This window comes from Oncorhynchus masou, chromosome 12, assembly GCF_036934945.1.
Source record: "Oncorhynchus masou masou isolate Uvic2021 chromosome 12, UVic_Omas_1.1, whole genome shotgun sequence".
NCBI lineage: Eukaryota > Metazoa > Chordata > Actinopteri > Salmoniformes > Salmonidae > Oncorhynchus > Oncorhynchus masou.
Genome location: NC_088223.1, coordinates 48,636,108 through 48,655,575, shown reverse-complemented (window position 1 = coordinate 48,655,575; position 19,468 = coordinate 48,636,108). Strand labels below are relative to the sequence as shown.

At 43.0% G+C, this 19,468-nt stretch overlaps 1 protein-coding gene and 1 long non-coding RNA gene across 3 annotated transcripts in view; both read right to left on the bottom strand.

Annotated features, from left to right (window-relative positions):
• The window catches only part of LOC135550237 (bifunctional heparan sulfate N-deacetylase/N-sulfotransferase 1-like), a 29,798-nt gene extending 28,787 nt beyond the window's left edge, over positions 1 to 1,011 (bottom strand). For both annotated transcript variants that reach the window (XR_010457095.1, XM_064980857.1), the window contains exon 1: positions 195 to 1,011. Coding sequence is in view for 1 of the 2 variants with exons in the window: in XM_064980857.1 (XP_064836929.1) it covers positions 195 to 749 (555 nt within the window). In the remaining variant the exon portion in view is untranslated. The remainder of the gene's footprint in view (positions 1 to 194) is intronic.
• An 8-nt stretch (positions 1,012 to 1,019) lies between these two features.
• The window catches only part of LOC135550238 (uncharacterized), a 68,566-nt gene continuing 50,117 nt past the window's right edge, over positions 1,020 to 19,468 (bottom strand). The window contains exon 3 of the long non-coding RNA XR_010457096.1: positions 1,020 to 1,180. This is a non-coding gene — a long non-coding RNA (uncharacterized LOC135550238). The remainder of the gene's footprint in view (positions 1,181 to 19,468) is intronic.

Sequence of the window (19,468 nt, the reverse complement as noted above, 5' to 3'; positions counted from 1 at the left end):
AAATGACATGTCCAATTTAACGATAAGAGAAATTATGTTTGTGATATTAAGATTCTGACAACGACAGTCTGTTAAATGCACTTATTTAGGAAACGTAAAGGGGGGAGGGGCATTCATTAAAATGGCAGAGTAATTCAAAAAGTCCATTTGTTTTGAGTCACTATGACGCTCATTACCACCCACACAGTACTGACCTTAAAGAAGCCTATGATGCCCACTCCGTACTCCACGCAGTACTTGTCCAGCAGATCTCTGTTCCAGGCGTCCAGGTTGACGTACTTCAGGACGTTCTCGTAGATGACCAGCGTGAAACGGCCTCGGTCCTTGTCTGTCAGGGTGGGCATGTCCCCCTTCCCCGGGGCGATCTCGGTCCGGTAGCGGAAACGGCCGGACTCTAGGATTGCCACAATGTCCTGGCCCAACTGGGAGTACAGACTCTCCACAAACACCAGCACCACAGGGTCGGTGCGTGACGCGTCTGAGGGCCTGGCCGTGCGTGGAGGGAGAGCTCGGGAGGAGGTGGAGGGCGTGGTGGCCTGAGGGTCGTTCCAGTCGGCAGTGCCCTCCTCTGGCCCTCCTACGCCCCCCGCAGCAGGCTCCAGCTCCCGCTTGACTCCGTAGAGGAAGTAGGCGGAGACCAGAACGCTGACCATGCAGAAGAGGAAGAGGAGCAGCAGGCTGGTCTGGAGAGTGAGGGAGTGAGATTGACGGAAGAGCCGCCGGAGGCGACCGCATGACGGCAGCAACATCACCCTGCGCAGAATCAGTATCAGAGTTGAGGTGAAAGCAATCGGAATGCAGCAGTTGCTTCAGAGGTGGCAGAAAATCTTCTTCCAAAATACAATAGGCCCCTTCACGTCACATACTCTCATGTCACCATTGCAGAGGGATGGTGGGAGCGACATGGGCAAGGGACACCATCAGGGTGGGTGGGTGGCTCGCTGGCAGAAGGGATGTGTGCCTTTCCCCATCCACCAGCCCAGGTCCCCTGCCCTCCCCCCCACCCCCCCCACCCCCACCCCGAGCTCCAACTGCTCACACTAAGTCTTTAGGCTTTCCGCAGCACTGACAGAGGGGCGAAGGTGGCGACGGGGTAAAGATGGTTCTCTGGGGTCACACGGGTTGTCCAGCAAGGTGCTGCTCTTCCAGCAGTTCATCCCCAAAACATTCTCCTGGAAACCTGGAAGGCAAAGACAAACATACACACAGTTGAGAATAGGACTGTTCAGTGTTCCAGTTCTCTCCACCTTTTACTGAACTCACCCTCCATCCCACTCTGCATTTCTTGATTGCATCTTTAATTCATTATTTTTTAAATGTTGTTTAATGACATCCATTTTGAATAAACTAAAAGTCTCTCCTAAGCTTAGGCCACACTGATCAAAATGTGTTGGAATTGTGCCCGTGTCTACCTGATTGCTCAAGGAAAGTGTTCAACATGCTCCCAGGGACATCAAGCTAACATCAGATCCCCTAGAGCGGTGGTTCCCAAACTTTTTATAGTCCCGTACCCCTTCAAACATTCAACCTCCAGCTGTACCCCCTCTAGCACCAGGGTTAGCGCACTCTCAAATGTTGTTTTTTGCCATCATTGTAAGCCTGCCACACACACACCCACTATACGATACAAGTATTAAACATAAGAATGAGGCTGGTGGGAAGTGAGAGAGCTCTTATAGGACAAGGGCACAAATAATAAAATCAATAGTATTGATTTATTTAGCACTTTTCATACAAAAGTTTATTTGTTCATCAAATTGTGAATAACTCACCACAGGTTAATGAGAAGGGTGTGCTTGAAAGGATGCACATAATTGGGTTGGGTTGCAATGTTGGGTTGTATTGGAGTCTTAAAATCATTTTTCCACACACAGTCTGTAGCTGTATTTAGATTTCATGGTAGTGAGGGCCAAGAATCCACTCTCACATAGGTACGTGGATGCACAGGGCATCAGTGTCAAGAACAGTGCGATTTGCCAAGGCAGGATAGTCTGAGCACAGCCCAATCCAGAAATCTGGCAGTGTCATCTGATTAAATTTAGTTTCTGAACCATTTGTTGCAATTTCGATGAGGCTCTCTTGTTCAGATATCGGTAAGTGGACTGGAGGCAGGGAATGAAAGGGATAATGAATCCAGTTGTTTGTGTCGTCCGTTTTGGGAAAGTACCTGTATAATTGTGCACCCATCTCACTCAGGTGCTTCGCTACATCACATTTGACATTCTCCGTAAGCTTGAGTTCATTTGCACACTAAAAATCATACAATGATGGAAAGACCTGTGTTGTTGTCCTTGTTAATGTAGACAAAAAAAAAAAAGTTTCAACTCCTTAATTGTAGCCTCAATTTTGTCCCGCACATTGAATAAAGTTGCAGAGAATCATGGTAATCCTAGAATCAAATCATTCAGGCGAGAAAAAACATCTCCCAGAAAGGCCAGTTGTGTGAGAAACTCGTAATCATGCAAGTGGTCAGACAAGTGAAAGTTAGTCATTAAAGAGAACTTTAAGCTCATCTTTCAATTCAAAGATTGGGTCAATACTTTGCCCCTTGATAACCAGCGCACATCTGTAAGTTGTAAAAGCGTTAAATGGTCACTGCCCATATCATTGCATAGAGCTGCAAATACACGAGAGTTCAGGGGCCTTGATTTAACAAAGTTAACCATTTTCACTGTAGTGTCCAAAACGTCTTTCAAGCTGTCAGGTATTCTTTTTGCAGCAAAAGCCTCTCGGTGATGCTGCAGTGTACACAAGTGGAGTTAAGAGCAACTGCTTGCACACGCGTTACCACTCCACTATGTCTCCCTGTCATGGATTTTGCGCCATCAGTACACATATCAACACATCTTGACCACCAAAGTCCATTTGAAGTCACAAAGATGTCCAGGAAAAATATCCTCTCCTGTTGTCCTGGTTTCCAGTGTTTTGCAGAAGAGGATGTCCTCCTTAACTGATCCCCCCCCCATAAACGTAACGGACATATACCAGGCCCGCCACGTCTGTTGACTCATCCAGCTGTAAACGCATAGAATTCACAGGCTTATATGCAAAGCAGTAATTGTTTCAAAACATCTCCTGCCATGTCACTGATAAGATTCTTCTAGCCCCTTCTTATTAATGGTATCTGTTGCTTTTATACGTCTTACTACTCAAAAGTCGTCTTAATTCTCTCTCAAAAAACTTGAGGCTTATTTTTCAAAATGGCATGATTTGTTTCTAAATGTCCTGCGCACAAGTAAAGGTTTCATTGAGTTGTGAGATAGTACTCCACACATAACACACTGTGGGCTGTGGAAAGGCACTACTCCCAATATAAGTGAACCCCAAATCATCATAGTTTCACCTCTTCGATGGTCCAACGTCCCTGTCTGTTTGTTGCTTTCCCGTGTAAATGGGGCAGTAGCTCTTCAGCTGCATCAAATTCTCAACTGTCCGTATCCATGCTAGCTGGGCTAACAACAAATGTAGAATTACTGATGCTAGCATTGGATGTGCTCGTGGAAGCAGAACAACTTGTGTCGTCAACAGGTGCAGGTTTAGTACAGCTGGTAGTAGTAGTACTGGTATGTGTCTATGCATGTGGGCCTTACTTAAAAAAAAAAAAACATTATCCATTTTCGAGCAAACAGAATGAGCAGCAGCTACGTTTGTCTGCATTCGGACCATTAGTGGAATTCCCGCGAGAGAGTAACGGTTAATGTGATTGGATGTTCATTATTTGACTAAGCTACCTGTATTTGACATTGTGTTATTTCGCTGAACACTAGATAGTTTCATTTTATTTTTGGCAGTGAAACAAGGCTACTCAGGCGAGAGAGAAAAAAACTCACCCAAATGTGTAGCCCCGTTGGAAAATACAAATGGACCGTTTAAAAATAAACAGAACTTTTTTTGTTTTTTGAATGTGAATCACATTTTTATTTGGCGTACCCCAGACGGCATTGTGCGTACCCCAGTTTGGGGATACCTGCCCTAGAAAGAGGCGCATTCCAACACGTACAGTAAGGTGCTGATTCTGACGGGTGCTGCCCCATCATTTTTTCATACCGTTTGACAAAGAGAAATGTTTCATGGGTTTTTAAAAAGGAGAGCAGAAGACCCAGTCAGTGAATGAATGTGCTGATGTCACGAGATGCCTGCGTTCAGGCATTCCTCTCAGAGAATACCAAGAGGATCCGGGACAGGCCAATTCTGGATTACAGGGTAATGACAGCCGCTTGAATTGATTAGCAGGGGCTTTCACAAAATGATCCTTGTGCTCTTCAGTTCACTTCAAAAGGAACTTTTTTTCCCATCCGTAAAGTCAAAAACTAAAAACTTTAAGAAGCGAGTGTGGTACAAGTAAAGAGAGGGGTGGAGCAGAATATGAATGACCTCTAGTCTCTAGAAGCCTGGATCATTGCCAGGATGGACAGCCCCGTCCGCAATGTCTCCATCATGACTCCGGAAACCAAGCACCCATCCAGGGTCACGTCATTGTATCATAGAAGTTGCTTGCATACTGTTAATGTATTGTCATTTGGGCAAATTTCAGCTGGAAATGTTTCAACAAGCCAAATCTGTTACGACATTCCGGTTTGAAATTAACCCAAAAAAAAGGTTGAGCGAGTCTGTAGTGAAGCTAACAAACACAGATCTGAAAACAGAACTTCTATTTACCCACCCCAAAAAACACACAAAAACTGGTACATTTAACCTGCCTGGGCATATTCTATAGGGTTGCTTGTTTAGAATGGCCGCACCTTTTTTTTTTGTCTTCCTCTACAAAGCACCAATTTTCAGAGGACAAATACACAAGCTTAAAACGAGAGCTTGTTCAAACTTTGGAAAGGGCTGAGGTGACAGGGGAGACAACAAGATCCAGCGTGCCTGAGGTGGGATCCAGCCAGTCACCACAGATCCATTAATATATGAAAGGTGGGAGGGCGCATGGGAAAAGAGCATGGAACAAAGAATCAAAGCCTGACAGGAGTTACGGGGATAAAAATGCATGAATACCAAAGCAAAGCAAGAGCACAAAAAGTACATTTATAAAGATGAACACAGGCAAGGCCATGGAGAGGATAGGAGAGGAGGGCCAGGGAGAAAGCCATTTCATCACTTCAAAAGGGTGCTGGGAGCAGAGCATGTGAAAGACGCCCGAGTCGCCCTCCCTTCGGTGTGAGACGCAGCTGTTCGTGTTCGAGTCCGTTAAGCAGGATCCAATATCCCCATCAGAAAGTTTAGGGGCTAGTTTCAGGAAGCAACAAAGCAAGAGTAAATTCCAGAAGGGGTTTTAAGGATGACGTGCAGGCATTCAAGCGCTTTTTTTTTACCCCACTCCCTGCCCCCTCCCCAGCCCCCACACCCAGAGTCTAAGCTCCAACCACAATACCTGTCACTTGGCTCCCATTGTGGCCCGAGAGAGTGACGTGAAGGCCTGTCACCGTGTCATCTGGACCAGGATTTTAAAAAAGGGACAGGGGCTCTGCTATTCATACACAAGTTATTTAATATGCACCAGGCAGACGCCGCGACGGGAGTAGCCCACCCTTTTAAAATGTGTAAAGGATTATGAAAACCCCAATATGATTCAGATGACACAATGCATTTGTCAAGTGAAACTAAATGGGATACACCCCCAAAAACCAAACAAAAAAAACATGGGAGTGCAACAGCTGCTCCGTCATAGACAGTAGGTTCTACTGTAGGACGGGTCTGGGCTACACAAGGTAGCTGTAGCGCTTATAAAAAATGTAAAAAGTATAAACGAGCTGGGCAATATGGACAAAAATCCATATGGTGATAAATTACCTGAATTCACGCGATAAATAAAAATAACTTTATAACAATCACCTGTATTAGCGAACTTATTTCATTTCAAAACGTCACATTTCACTAGCGCAGGCGACTTATCGTAATGAACGATACCAGCAAAATCCTGCAATGAAATACGTTTTTTTTTTGTCACATGCGCCGAATACAATAGGAGTTGAAACGCATATTTACAAGCCCTTAACCAACAATGCAGGTAAGAAAAATAAGTGTTAAGTAAAAAATAAAAAATAGACGGGTAAAAAATGACAAACAAAAGTAAGAAATAATTGAAGAGCAGCAGTGAAATAACAATAGCGAAGCTATATACAGGGGGTACCGGTACACAGTCAATGTGCGGGGCACCATTTAGTCGAGGTAATATGTACATGTAGGTAGAGTCAAAGTTACTAAGCATAGATAATAAACAGTAGCAGCAGTGTAAAAAAAAAGAGGGGGGGGGACAATGCTAATAGTCTGGGTAGCCATTTGATTAGCTGTTCAGGAGTCTTATGGCTTGGTGGTAGAAGCTGTTAAGAAACCTTTTGGACCTAGACTTGGCGCTCAGGAACCGCTTGCTGTGCGGTAGCAGAGAAAACAGTCTATGACTAGGGGGGCTGGAGACTGACAACTTTTAGGGCCTTCCTTTAACACCGTATAGAGGCCTTGGATGGCAGAAAGTTTGGCCCTACTGGGCCGTACGCACTACCCTCTGTAGTGCCTTGCGGTCGGAGGCCAAGCAGTTACCATACCAGGCAGTGATGCAACCAGTCAGGATGCTTTCGATGGCGCAGCTGTTGAGAACTTTTTGAAGATCTGAGGACCCATGACAAATCTTTTCAGTCTCTTGAGGGGGGAATAGGCTTTGTCGTGCCATCTTCACGACTGTCTTGGTGCGTTTGGACCATGATAGTTTGTTGACGATGTGGACACCAAGGAACTTGAAGCTCTCAACCTGATCCACTACAGCCCTGTTGATGAGAATGGGGGCGTGCTTGGTCCTCCTTTTCCTGTAGTCAACAATGATCACGTTGAGGGAGAGGTTGTTGTCCTGGCAACACACGGCCAATAAGTGATTGGTATGGTCAGTTTATTGTCCCAGCTCTAGGATAAGGTTTGAATATCTGTGTCGTCTTGTTCTCTGGCAGTAGAGATACAGTGCCTTCAGAAAGTATTTCGCACCCCTTGACTTATTCCACATTTTGTTGTGATAAAGCCTGAATTAAATGGATCGAATAGATTCTCTCAACCATCTACAGTACACGCAATACCACATAATGACAAAGTGAAAACATGTTCTTAGAAATGTATTGAAAATGACATACAGAAATATCTAATTTACATAAGTATTCACACCCCATGTGTTAATACTTTGTAAAAGCAAATTTTTTAATATTTCTATTCTGTACAAGCTTCCTTCTTTTCACTCTGTCAATTAGGTTAGTATTGCAGAGTAACTACAATGTTGTTGATTCATCCTCAGTTCTCCTATCACAGCCATTAAAACGCTATATATATTTTTTAAGCCACCATTGGCCTCATGGTGAAATCTCAGAGTGGTTTCCTTCCTCTCTGGAGTTTAGAAAGACAACTGTATCTTTGTAGTGACTGGGTGTATTGATACATTATCCAAAGTGTAATTAAAAACTTCACCATGCTCAAAGTGATATTCAATGTCTGCTATTTATTTTTTTCTTTACCAATAGGTGCCCTTCTTTGGGAGGAATTGGAAAACCTCCCTGGTCTTTGTGGTTGAATCTGTGTTTGAAAATAACTGCTCAACTGAGGGACCTTGCAGATAATTGTACGTGTTGGTTACAGAGATGAGGCATTCAGAAATCATGTTCAAAACACTATTATTGAACACAGTGAGTCCATGCAACTTATTGTTACTTGTTAAGCACAGTTTTACTACTGAACTTATTTTGGCTTTCCATACAAAAGGGCTTGAAGAGAGTCAATAAGCTTTTATTTTTGAATTCATAGGTAAAAACTAGAGGTCGACCGATTATGAGTTTTCAACGCCGATACCAATTATTGGAGGACCAAAAAAACAGCAGATGCCGATTTAAAAAAACAAAAACAAAAAAAAGTGTATTTGTAATAATGACAATTACAACAATACTGAATGAACACTTTTATTTTAAACTTAATATAATACATCAATAAAATCAATTTAGCCTCGGATAAATAATGAAACATGTTCAATTTGGTTTAAATAATGCAAAAACAAAGTGTTGGAGAAGAAAGTAAGAGTGCAATATGTGCTATGTAAGAAAGCTAACGTTTCAGTTCCTTGCTCAGAACATGAGAACATATGAAAGCTGGTGGTTCCTTTTAACATGAGTCTTCAATATTCCCAGGTAAGAGGTTTTAGGTTGTAGTTATTATAGGAATTATAGGACTATTTCCCTCTATACTATTTGTATTTCATTAACCTTTGACTATTGGATGTTCTTATAGACACTTCAGTATTGCCAGTGTAACAGTATAGCTTCCGTCCCTCTCCTCGCTCCTCCCTGGGCTCGAACCAGCAACACAACAACAATTAGCGTGCGCTAACTAGCTAGCCATTTCACTTCGGTTACACAAGCCTCATCTCGGGAGTTGATAGGTTTGAAGTCATAAACAGCGCAATGCTTGACGCACAACGAAGAGCTGCTAGCAAAGCACACGAAAGTGCTGTTTGAATGAATGTTTACACGCCTGCTTCTGCCTACCACCGCTCAGTCAGATACTTGTATGCTCAGTCAGATTATACGCTAGACACGCTAGATAATATCTAGTAATATCAACCATGTGTAGTTAACTAGTGATTATCATTGATTGTTTTTTTATAAGATAAGTTTAATGCTAGCTAGCAACTTACCTTGACATACTGCATTTGCGTAACAGGCAGTCTCCTTGTGGAGTGCAACGAGAGGGAGGCAGGTCGTTATTGCGTTGGACTAGTTAACTGTAAGGTTTCAAGATTGGATCCCCCGAGCTGACAAGGTGAAAATCTGCAGTTCTGACCCTGAACAAAGCAGTTAACCCACCGTTCCTAGGCCGTAATTGAAAATAAGAATTTGTTCTTAACTGACTTGACTAGTTAAATAAAGGTCTAAAAAATACATAAAAAAAAAAACGGCTTACGATTGTTATGAAAACTTGAAATCGGCCCTAATTAATCGGCCATTCCGATTAATCGGTTGATCTCTAGTAAAAATGTCTACAAACATTTGTCCACATCGACATTATGGGGTAGTGTGTAGGCCAGTCACAAAAAAAGCAACATTTAATCAATTTTAAATTCAGGCTGTAACACAACAACATTTTGAAACAAGTCAATGGGGGTGAATACCTTCTTAAGGCACTGTAAGTGACATGAGTCACAGTGCCTGAGGCAAATAGCAGACAAAATAACAGAATTTTCACATCTCCTCCAGATCAATACACCTCGCTTTTCCTTCACGTCAATTGTCTCTTCTGAGAAACTGAATACCAGGCTGAAATGACGGCAGATAGTCTTACAAGGCGAGTGACAACGGCTTTCAGGAGTGTTCCTTTTGTTCCATGTACCTGACAAAACTGGGAGAATGGAAGGGAAAGAGTGGTGTTCCTGGCATTTGAGTCTTATGTGTATCTATAGCGCAGAAAGTCGATCCTAACTTTGAGCAATGATACCTTTAGTAATAATAGCATGAGCAACATTAAATGAGCACGAGTATAGACTGGCTGTCCGTGTCACCAACACACTGCTCACTCCACCAATGCTCACAAATTGCTTTTGTGTCACAAGTTTCCAAAGCCTCTACAATGACATACCAAAAATGCTGAGATGGTGGGGGGGGGGGGGGGGGGGGGGGACAGGACTGTTAGAAATGTGGGGAAATGAGGACCTTGACATTTACCAATAAGTCACCAACTCCCAAGTTTCCAAAGTCCATTTTTTTATTTTCTTCTTGCAGTCAGAGTTCTGACAGATGTGAAAAGGAGCTAGGGGCCTCTGGGAAAACCACACACACACACTAGGAGCATGATCAGTGCTAGCATAGCACACACCCTACCCTCAGGGCATCACATACGTCATGCATCATGTGTTCCTAGAGAGGGACAGCAATACGCTCTTAGCTCTCCCCCTGACCCACATACAGTACAAAGGTCCTTACGACACATTAAGGAACAGATGTGGAGAGAACCATTAAGTATGGACTCATGTTCCACCAACTCCAGGAATATCATCTTTAATGTGGCTAATCAAAACGAGGACAAGAAGTTGTATTTTAAAACGTAGGCCGCCTATTTTAATTGTTTTAATGTAATGTCAGGATAACCTCAGGTATGTGAGGAATCTGTATCAACTACCCTTATTAAAGTAGTTCAAATTGGAACGCCGCTGCACCTAATCAATCGCGTTGTTAGAATGTAAGACGGTCAGAGATCTTAATGTGCTGGAATTACTGGTCATCCGATTCAACCAATCAAATGGGATTTTATTGGAGAATAGAGACTAGAAGAGGGAAGAGGTTAGAATATCAACACATTTAGAAGTTCTCCTTGCATACGAGGGGCTGTATGACACAGTGGAATAATTTAAGACAGAAAAAAAGTTCAAAGATCGAGTCTTCAAAGCCTCTCTGCCTTTTGCTTCATCTTAGTCAAGGCTTCTTCTCAATCCTTTCTTTTTTATTTTCAAAGCAAATTTGGACAGTGGAGACGGGCTACTGAAATGAAAAAGATAACGTGAAAAAACAAAGGCGTCGCGCCTCAACACTCGGGAATATTAGCGAGCCACTGATTGGAGTGTAGAGCCAGTAACACCGGAACACTTCCTGTAATGAGCACCGTGGGTAACTGTGCCAGAGCCTTGGGCTACAAGACAATCCCTGGCCGCTGGCCCTGGGTGGCTAGCCTTGCAGGACTGCGTTCTCCTAGTCTCAGACAGCCCCAACTTCAGATTCACAGCGTGTACCCTGGCCTACTCCCCCTGGGCCCAGTGCCATTTCACAATGACATACATTGTTTGAAGCACATGACGACAGACTGAGAATCTGGTCCTTGCTCAAGCATGAGGGGGTTAGCAGACTGAGACTAATGCAGGTTTTAATGGGCTTCCCTTCCTGCCTCAACTTGTCTCCACTGTACCCCCCCCCCAAAAAAAAAGAAGTCAGGGTGGATCTAGTCGACACAGGGCAGAGGGAGTGGTTCGGCGGCAGGACGATGTAGGAGCAGCATGTTGTGAGAGACACATTAGAAAATACCTCTTCAAAAGCAGGATGTGGACACGGATGTTGCTTCCTGTTCCAGAGGTTATGTTGTGTTATTGCAGCTCTCGCAATCAATACGTCGCTAAAAGGAAATGAAATAGTGGAGAGCTGGTGTAGAGTGAGGAATGTGCTCATGATGTTAATGCTTGTACTAAAATGCAACTGCCAGCCACTGATTATGTGCAATTAGCCAGGCTCTGTATTCTAATGCACTGGGATAGTTGCTGCTAATTAGTCTTTGGACTAACTACTATCATCACGTAGGTCTGATTCATTTCCCTGTAAGTTGTGAATGTTTCTGCTTTGGACAAACTGCTACCATCACCGAGGTCTGACTCACTTCACTAGAAACTGTGAACGTTTCTGAATCATCACAGCGTTGGACTGTCTGGGTTATGGGTAATAAGACCGTGGCTTAGGTTTACAGATGGACCAGCTTAACTACGATAGGTTAGGAACCAAACGGGTTGCTACGGCTAAACACGACCCAGGTGAATAGCCATTGCAGAGGGACCTATGCTAACTGGATAATATAGGCTGTTACACACAGACCGAATGCATGTTGAGGTCAACGTACATCACAGAGGGAGGGATATGACTTACGAGAGAGTCTGGAATCCTCCACATGGACCAGAGTTGAGAAATTCGGCATACCATAGAAGTCTCACACGAGTGAGGAATTTTTCAGCCAATACATACATGAAAAACATTGCTGACTGTGGGGCAGTATCTGTACATATACGGGTTGAAAATGGCAGATTTGGGCACAGATAAACGCCTACATTGGACATACAGTAACATGATATGCATGACGTCAGAGCTCCGGCTCTGCGCTCCCCAGCGCTGTAAGGGTCTAAAATTCAGCACCTCGCTCATTTTATTTCCCCATTATCCTCAAACTGTTCCCTTTCAATTGCTACCATAGTCATTTATGCATATGCATTACATATTTCTTCCGTAACAAATATGACAATTTAGCACGAAACATATAGGTCAATTCCCACAAGTGTAAAGGGTTAAGTAAATAGGGGGAGGACATAAACGATGTGAAAACGAGGCAAAAAAAGAAGAAAAAATAAGCTTTTGGTTGGATCAACTGTTCCAGCTACCACTTCTAAGGAAGAGCACAACCACGTCATCCTTCAGAACGCAGAAGTCAAACTGTGTCCTATATCAGACATCACCACAAAGTCTGCGGTCTCCATATGAATTTGAATTATCTTGTGGAGAGCTGGCAACTGCCACCCGTGAAAACAGACACTGCAAAACTTCAGACGAGATCGTGCAGAGAAATGCGATCAGCCGCTGTAACAAACAGAAGTAAAAAAAATATATATATATAAAAAAAAATAAAAAATGGTACTAAGAGTGCCAATGCCTTCTGATAGCATCTAAATCTGTTTGACTGAGGAGCCTGAAATCCCAGCGCTGAACTTTTATCTATCACACAAAGGAATTTTAGATCTGTGCCTTTTAATATGATATGCCATGGATGTAGAGCACCATAATAACTACTAGAGTGTGTCGTCTTTACTATGGTAGGACTGAAAAACGAAATGAAATCCCTAGGTTCTTACACCGTTGTCCTCACTTGCTTATTAATTGGCAATAAAAGTCAGCCACAAACACAACGCTGTTCAACTGCCTTCATGCTGCCATTCGTTTAGCGCAGTCACTATTCTTGCTTGCTAAATACTGCAATTTCTTAGTTTTATGCACAGATTGAGGCTGTTCTAAAAAGGTGTACCATGAAATGGCCCATGGAGAAGCAATTTTCAAAACGGACAAGAAAAGCCACTGAATATAAAACCAATATCCATTCAAATGCTGTGAGACACAGAATCATTTGTTTCTCCCCAGGTCATCAGCCACCCAATTGGATATCAATCAATGTGGCATTGGGTTGGTAGTTACCTCTGGGTCTGAGGCAGGGTTAAAACAAAGCATTAGCAAATCTGTAAAAGCCTAGACCAGCACAATACGGAGAGGGTCAGGGAAGTGTAATCCTAAATATCTAATCCTGTTTATCTAGACGAGAGCAAATGCGCAAACAAGCGGCAGATGAAGACCGACAGAGCCGAGTCAGTGGCCACAACCTGGTGTCCAACATGGGACACCTGCATAGATGGATCCAAAACATTTCCAGTAAACATAATGAATCCATTTGAACTCTAAAGGATTCAATGGGAACCAGTGAATAACATATGTTCTTTATAAGCCTACAGAGAGAACATACAGTGCCTTCGGAAAGTACTCACAACCCTCGACTTAGTTCCACATTTGGTTGGTGTTGCAGCTTGAATTCAAAATGGATGAAACCATTTTCCCTCACCCATTCTATTTGCACACAATACCCCATGACAAAGTGAAAAACATGTTTTTAGACATTTTGGAAAAAGGTTTTGAAAATGAAAATACAACAAAATATCTCATTTACATAAATATTCACCCCACCGAGTCAATACGTGTTAGAATCACCTTAGGTAGCGATGACAGCTGTGAGTCTTTCTGGGTAAGTCTCTAAGAGCTTTGCACACCTGGATTGAGCAATATTTGCACATTATAATTTCAAACAATTCTTCAAGATCTGACAAGTTGGTTGTTGATCATTGCAAGACGACCATTTTCAAGTCTTGGCCATAGGCTTCCAAGCCGATTTAAGTAAAAACTGTAACTAGGCCACTCAGGAACATTGTGTGTCCTCTTGATAAACAACTCCAGTGTATATTTGGCCTTGTGTTTTAAGTTATTGTCCTGCTGAAAGGTGAATTTGTCTCCCAGTGTCTATTGGAAAGCAGACTGAACCATATTTTCCTCTAGGATTTTGCCATCTACCACTGTTGATGGGTATCCTATCACATGCTTAAAAATATGAAGTGGTACCCAGTAATGTGTTGTCTTGGATTTGCTCCAAAAATAACTGTTTTCAGGACAAAGTTAATTTCTTTGCCACATTTCTTGCAGTTTTACTTTGTGCCTTATTGAAAACAGGATGCATGTTTTGGAATATTCTGTACAGGCTTCATTAATTTCACTCTATCATTTAGGTTAGTATTGTGGAGTAACTACCATGTTGATCCATCCTCAGTTTTCTCCTATCATGGCCATTCAACTCTGTAACTGCTTTAAAGTCACCATTGGCCTCATGGTGAAATCCCTGAGCGGTTTCCTTCCTCTCCGGCAACTGAGTTAGGAAGGACACCTGTATCTTTGTCTTGACTGGGGTGTACTGACACACCATCCAAAATGAAATTAACAACTTCACCATGCTCAAAGGGATATTCAATGTCCCCTTTACGTTTATTTTTTTTTAACCCATCTACCAATAGGTGCCCTTTTTTGCCAGGCATTGGATAACCTCCCTGGTCTTTGCAGTTGAAATTCACTGCTGGACTGAGGGACCTTACAGAGAATTGTATGTGTGGGGTTCAGAGATGAGGTAGTCATTCAAAAATCATGTTAAACACCATTATTGCACACAGAGTGAGTCCATGCTACTTATTATGTGACGTGTTAAGCAAATCTATTCTCCTGAACTTATTTACGCTTGCCATAACAAAAGGTGTTGAATACTTGATTCAAGACAATACAGCTTATCATTTAATTAACTAGTAAACATTTCTAAAAACACAATTCCACTTGGACATTGTAGGTTATTGTGTGTAGGCCAGTGACACAAAATCTCAATTTAATCCATTTTCATTTCAGGCTGTGACACAACAAAATGTGTAAAAAGTCAAGGCGTGCGAATACTTTCTGAAGGAACTAAGTGCCTCGCCTCCATAAGACCAATCAATCCCTTTTCTCCTCAATGGAGCTACTCTGCAGGAAAGCACCAGCCACAGTACCTTGTGAAGCGCGTCTGGAGAGCTCTATCCTCCCATGTCCACCTCTGCCCCTTCGAGGGCCCTCCAGCAGCCTGTGTGTGCCCCTGCCAGGCCAGTCTCTGTTCGTGCTCCACTCTGCTAGCTAATGCTGCTGCCTACCTCCACATGCGCTCTGCTCTACTCTCTGAACTTTAGCACCACTTCACCACCAGCCTCACTAAGCTGGGCTCTGAGCTCACACACGCGCTGTTTACATCTGGTGACAAACACACAGTCCGCCAGCCCAGCACACACTGTACCACCAATAGTGGTGCACGGGTCAGCGGTTTGTTCACCCGCCTGCAATTGCTAATAACCCATCCATAACCGTGCGACGACTTGTGATAGGGTCCGGTCTCAAGATTTTCACTAACTGCAAATAGAGAAAAGGGACTGTATTCTACAGTCAGATGGCGGAACGATTTCGACAGAGGATGCAGGATGTCTTTTTGCCTGATTTAGATATGCATCTGTCTATCATTTTAAACATTTTGGTAGGCTATTTGTTAGTTAACTTGCCTAGAATTAGGAACATGCCATTTCTCTTCTGTCATTACAAGATGCCCTAGAATACTAAATAAACCCTTTGCTCACCAAAATGTCATAAATCGATAAATTAATGCTTCAATCTAGTTGACGTTGGTAAAGTTCTGTCCTCTCTGCTTCTTTTGCGGAGCAAAGACGTTTAGGGACTGGGGAGAAAATGCAATCAAAAAATATATATGTATAATAAAAGATTTGCTGCCCAAAATGATATCGGTTTGACCGGTTGTAAGGAAATAGAAAGCTTTGAAAACGACCCAACATGTTTCTAATAAGACTTTAGTTTGGCTTGGATACATATTTATGTGGTTTAAACACACACAATTTTTTTTGTGGCTTTTATGATGGGGATAAAACAGCACCTCTACAGGTGGTATCTAACTGTGCATTCCCTTTCTCTTGAGATGCTGAATGAAAGAAATACAATTTTTGCCTACATTTGTTGTATAATTGTACTACAAGGAATGCTTAATTCTGTTGGAGTGAATATTAAGGTTATGTGAGAGGTTATAGACCTATAGTCAGTGTTCAGATGTACCCATCTAAACAGTAGGCTACAGTTCCCTTGAAGTCCCCATCTTGTGACAAGTCAAACTTTGTATCGCGCCTCACAAATCGTCACACATGTCACTGATATAAACCTTTTTTGTACCATTGATCCGGAGGCTAAAAAGGACAAATGTTAACTTTCTCTTCCCATTCCCAAAAGCGTTTGGCGTTAGTCTGTAGGCTACTTGGCACACGTACATTAAGGCCCTAAAGCCTTTTTTAAATGTTTTTTTAAAGGTATTGTTTTCTCTGTATTCTATCCATCCACACAAATATGGCACGACATTAGACCCGGCCTGGATATACAGTAACCGCGGGGACTGAGGGTTATGACTGGGGGTTATGGGTCAACCCACGCGTCAATAAGCACCACGACTGCTCTGCCGGTCCCCCTGCCAACCTGTAGAGAGGACTTGCTTGGACAGAGGAGCGGGTTCACCCCCCCCTTACGCACAGCATGGCCAGTGTTTGGTGTGAGAGGAGAGCCCACCCCGCTGCTTATCTAATGTGTGTTAATCTCCTGTCATTGGGACGGCGCTAACCCGGTGAGCTGAACCCCTGACATAACCCCCCTATGGACTGACTCCGGCGTGAGGGTAAGGGGATTACTGCCCGTTTGGAGGTGTCCTGTTTGTCTCCCGAAATGAAAAAGAAAGTAGGGCAGGGGACAGGGGAAAACGTCTGTGTTTTCAGAGATAAAGACTGGGGGGGGGTTGGGTCTAAATCCAATATGATACACCAATGCACGCTTGTGCAACGTAGTTCACTTTGAATGCTCTACTGAAAGCACAAATATGAAACATGAAAAAGAGACCGTAAACTGAAAACAGCCTTTCCATAACTGCTAAGCACTCGTCAGAATTCCAGTGGCATTCAACAACCACTTGGCTGTCATAAGATGCATAATTGAATTGGGCCGCACTCAATCCATCTGTGACCATGATGAAATATCGCGCCCACAGATGGCCCGACAAGCAGACAGACAGACCGATCCCAACTACTGCTGCGGCTAGAGACGGATGTAGCAAATGTGGTTCCAGCATGCAGTCACACTCCGATAAAGCGCTACGGCGAAACAAAAAAGGTAGGAGGCTAAATCAGTTCCAGTGGGTACAACCGATCCACCTGCTGCTGTGGCGCTCAGGTCTCCAGTCAATCTAAGAGGAGTGTTGACGTGACGCCCACTCGCGGCACTCCTAAACGCAACCACTACAACAGGTTGAGAGCAACAACAACAACAAACACAAAGGGCCAACTCTTGTTCTTTCAAATTCCATTTTCATTTGAAAAGAAAGAAGAATATAGCGTTCCACTGGAATTTCGCTGTGGGATAGTCGTGTTGTTGAGTTCGCACTGCAGGATGGGATATGTGCTCAGCGAAGAGGCGGTGCTGCAGCCACTTCAAATGCCTTATACCTTATGTTGTGCAAGTGATAATTTCTGTCTGTCACCTCAATTAGGGCGATATGGCCTAAAAAAACCATCGCAATTTTTTTATCTTATTATGACCGGTTCACAATATACAATACCAGGCAAACGTTTGGACACACCTAATCATCCAAGGGTTTTTCTTTATCTTTACTATTTTCTACATTGTAGAATAATAGTTTAGACATCAAAATGATGAACACATATGGAATCATGTAGTAAACAAAAAAAAGTGTTAAATAAAAATCTATTTTATATTTCAGATTCTTCAAAGTAGCCACCCTTTGCCTTGATGACAGCTTTGCACACTCTTGGCATTCTCTCAACCAGCTTCATGACGTAGTCACCTGGAATGTATTTCAATTAAGAGGTGTGCATTGTTAAATGTTCATTTGTGGAATTTCTTTCCTTCTTAATGCGTTTGAGCCAATCAATCAGTTATGTTGTAACAAGGCAGGGGTGGTATACAGAAGAGGAGTCCAAATTTCAGATGTTTGGTTCCAACCGCCGTGTCTTTGTGAGACGCAGTGTAGGTGAATGGATGATCTTCGCATGAGTGGTTCCCACCGTGAAGCATGGAGAAAGTGTGATGGTGCTTTGCTGGTGACTGTCTGATTTATTTAGAATTAAAAAGGCACACTTAACCTGCATGGGTACCACAGCACTCAGCAGCGATACGCCATCCCATCTGGTTTGCGCTTAGTGGAACGATCATTTGTTTTTCAACAGGACAATGACCCAACACTTCCGGGCTGTGTAAGGGCTACTTGACCAAGAAGGAGAGCTGCATCAGATGATCTGGCCTCTACAATTACCCAACCTCAACCCAATTGAGATGGTTTGGGATGAGTTGGAAGGCAGTGAAGGAAAAGCAGGCAACAAGTGCTCAGCATGTGGGAACTACTTCAAGACTGTTGGAAAAGCATTCCAGGTGAAGCTGGTTGAGAGAGTGCGTCATAGCCAAGAAGACTCAAGGCTGTAATTGCTACCAAAGGCGTTTCAAAAAAGTACTGAGTATAGGGTCTGAATACTTATGTAAATGTGATCAGTTTTATTTATTTTTGAAATACATTTGAAAAAAATTCTAAAAACACAATTTTTGCTTTGCATTATGGGTCATTGTGTGTAGATTGAGGAGAACCCCCCCCCCCCACCCCCCCAATTTAGTCAAGGGGTCTACCCTTCCAAATGCACTGTATATGCTACCTCTTCCAAATCAAATGAGCTAAAACAAATAAAAAAGTCAATATTGTTCTGTGTGACTACTGCGGCAGTGATGAAACAAAAATAGAGACACGTTCTAATTAAGCGAGGCGTCAAAGCGGACAACACGCATGCCCGACTTCGGTTGGGTTATTATAATTCAAAAACAGTGCATTCAAAAAATTAATCACACATGCCTCGCATGCTCGCGTTTGGTGAGTTTAGGCCATAATTCGGCCAGTCCTAACCTCAATTAAAAGTCATAGCAGAGTAAGCAGAAGTGCTCCCTTTTCTCACCTTCTTCCTGTCCAACCCTTAAAAGACCATGCGCATAAAGCAAAGCTAAACGGGTTTACATGCATCCTTTTTTTGCTGTCAAAGTCACAGTGGTTCGAGCTCAAAGGTGGGCAATAATTGTGGTCGAGGGTCAACATCAAGACTTCGAAATTCAACAGAGGGCCACTGTTTATTTTTGGGGGACTGATTTGTTCGTCAAACATCTGTTTGCGGGCCATCATTTCCCTTATCTGTATGTAAAACATGCTGACCCTCATCTCCATCCACTGTCTCTGTCAAAAGTATTCCCCTAGGAGTGAAGACAGAGGCAATTACTTAGGGAACAGCAATAGGAACCATTTAACCATTCTGTGTCCAATTTTTAACTGGCTAAATTGATTCTGGAAACACAACGCCAGAGCTATTACCATAAATCAAGCGAGGACTGGAACATGACTGTCTCAGACAGACACAAATCTACATTCTTCACTGGTTTACTAAAAGTGGGATGTATATTTCTTCCCCAGCCTGCAGGAAGATATTGGGAAGAGATTTATTTGA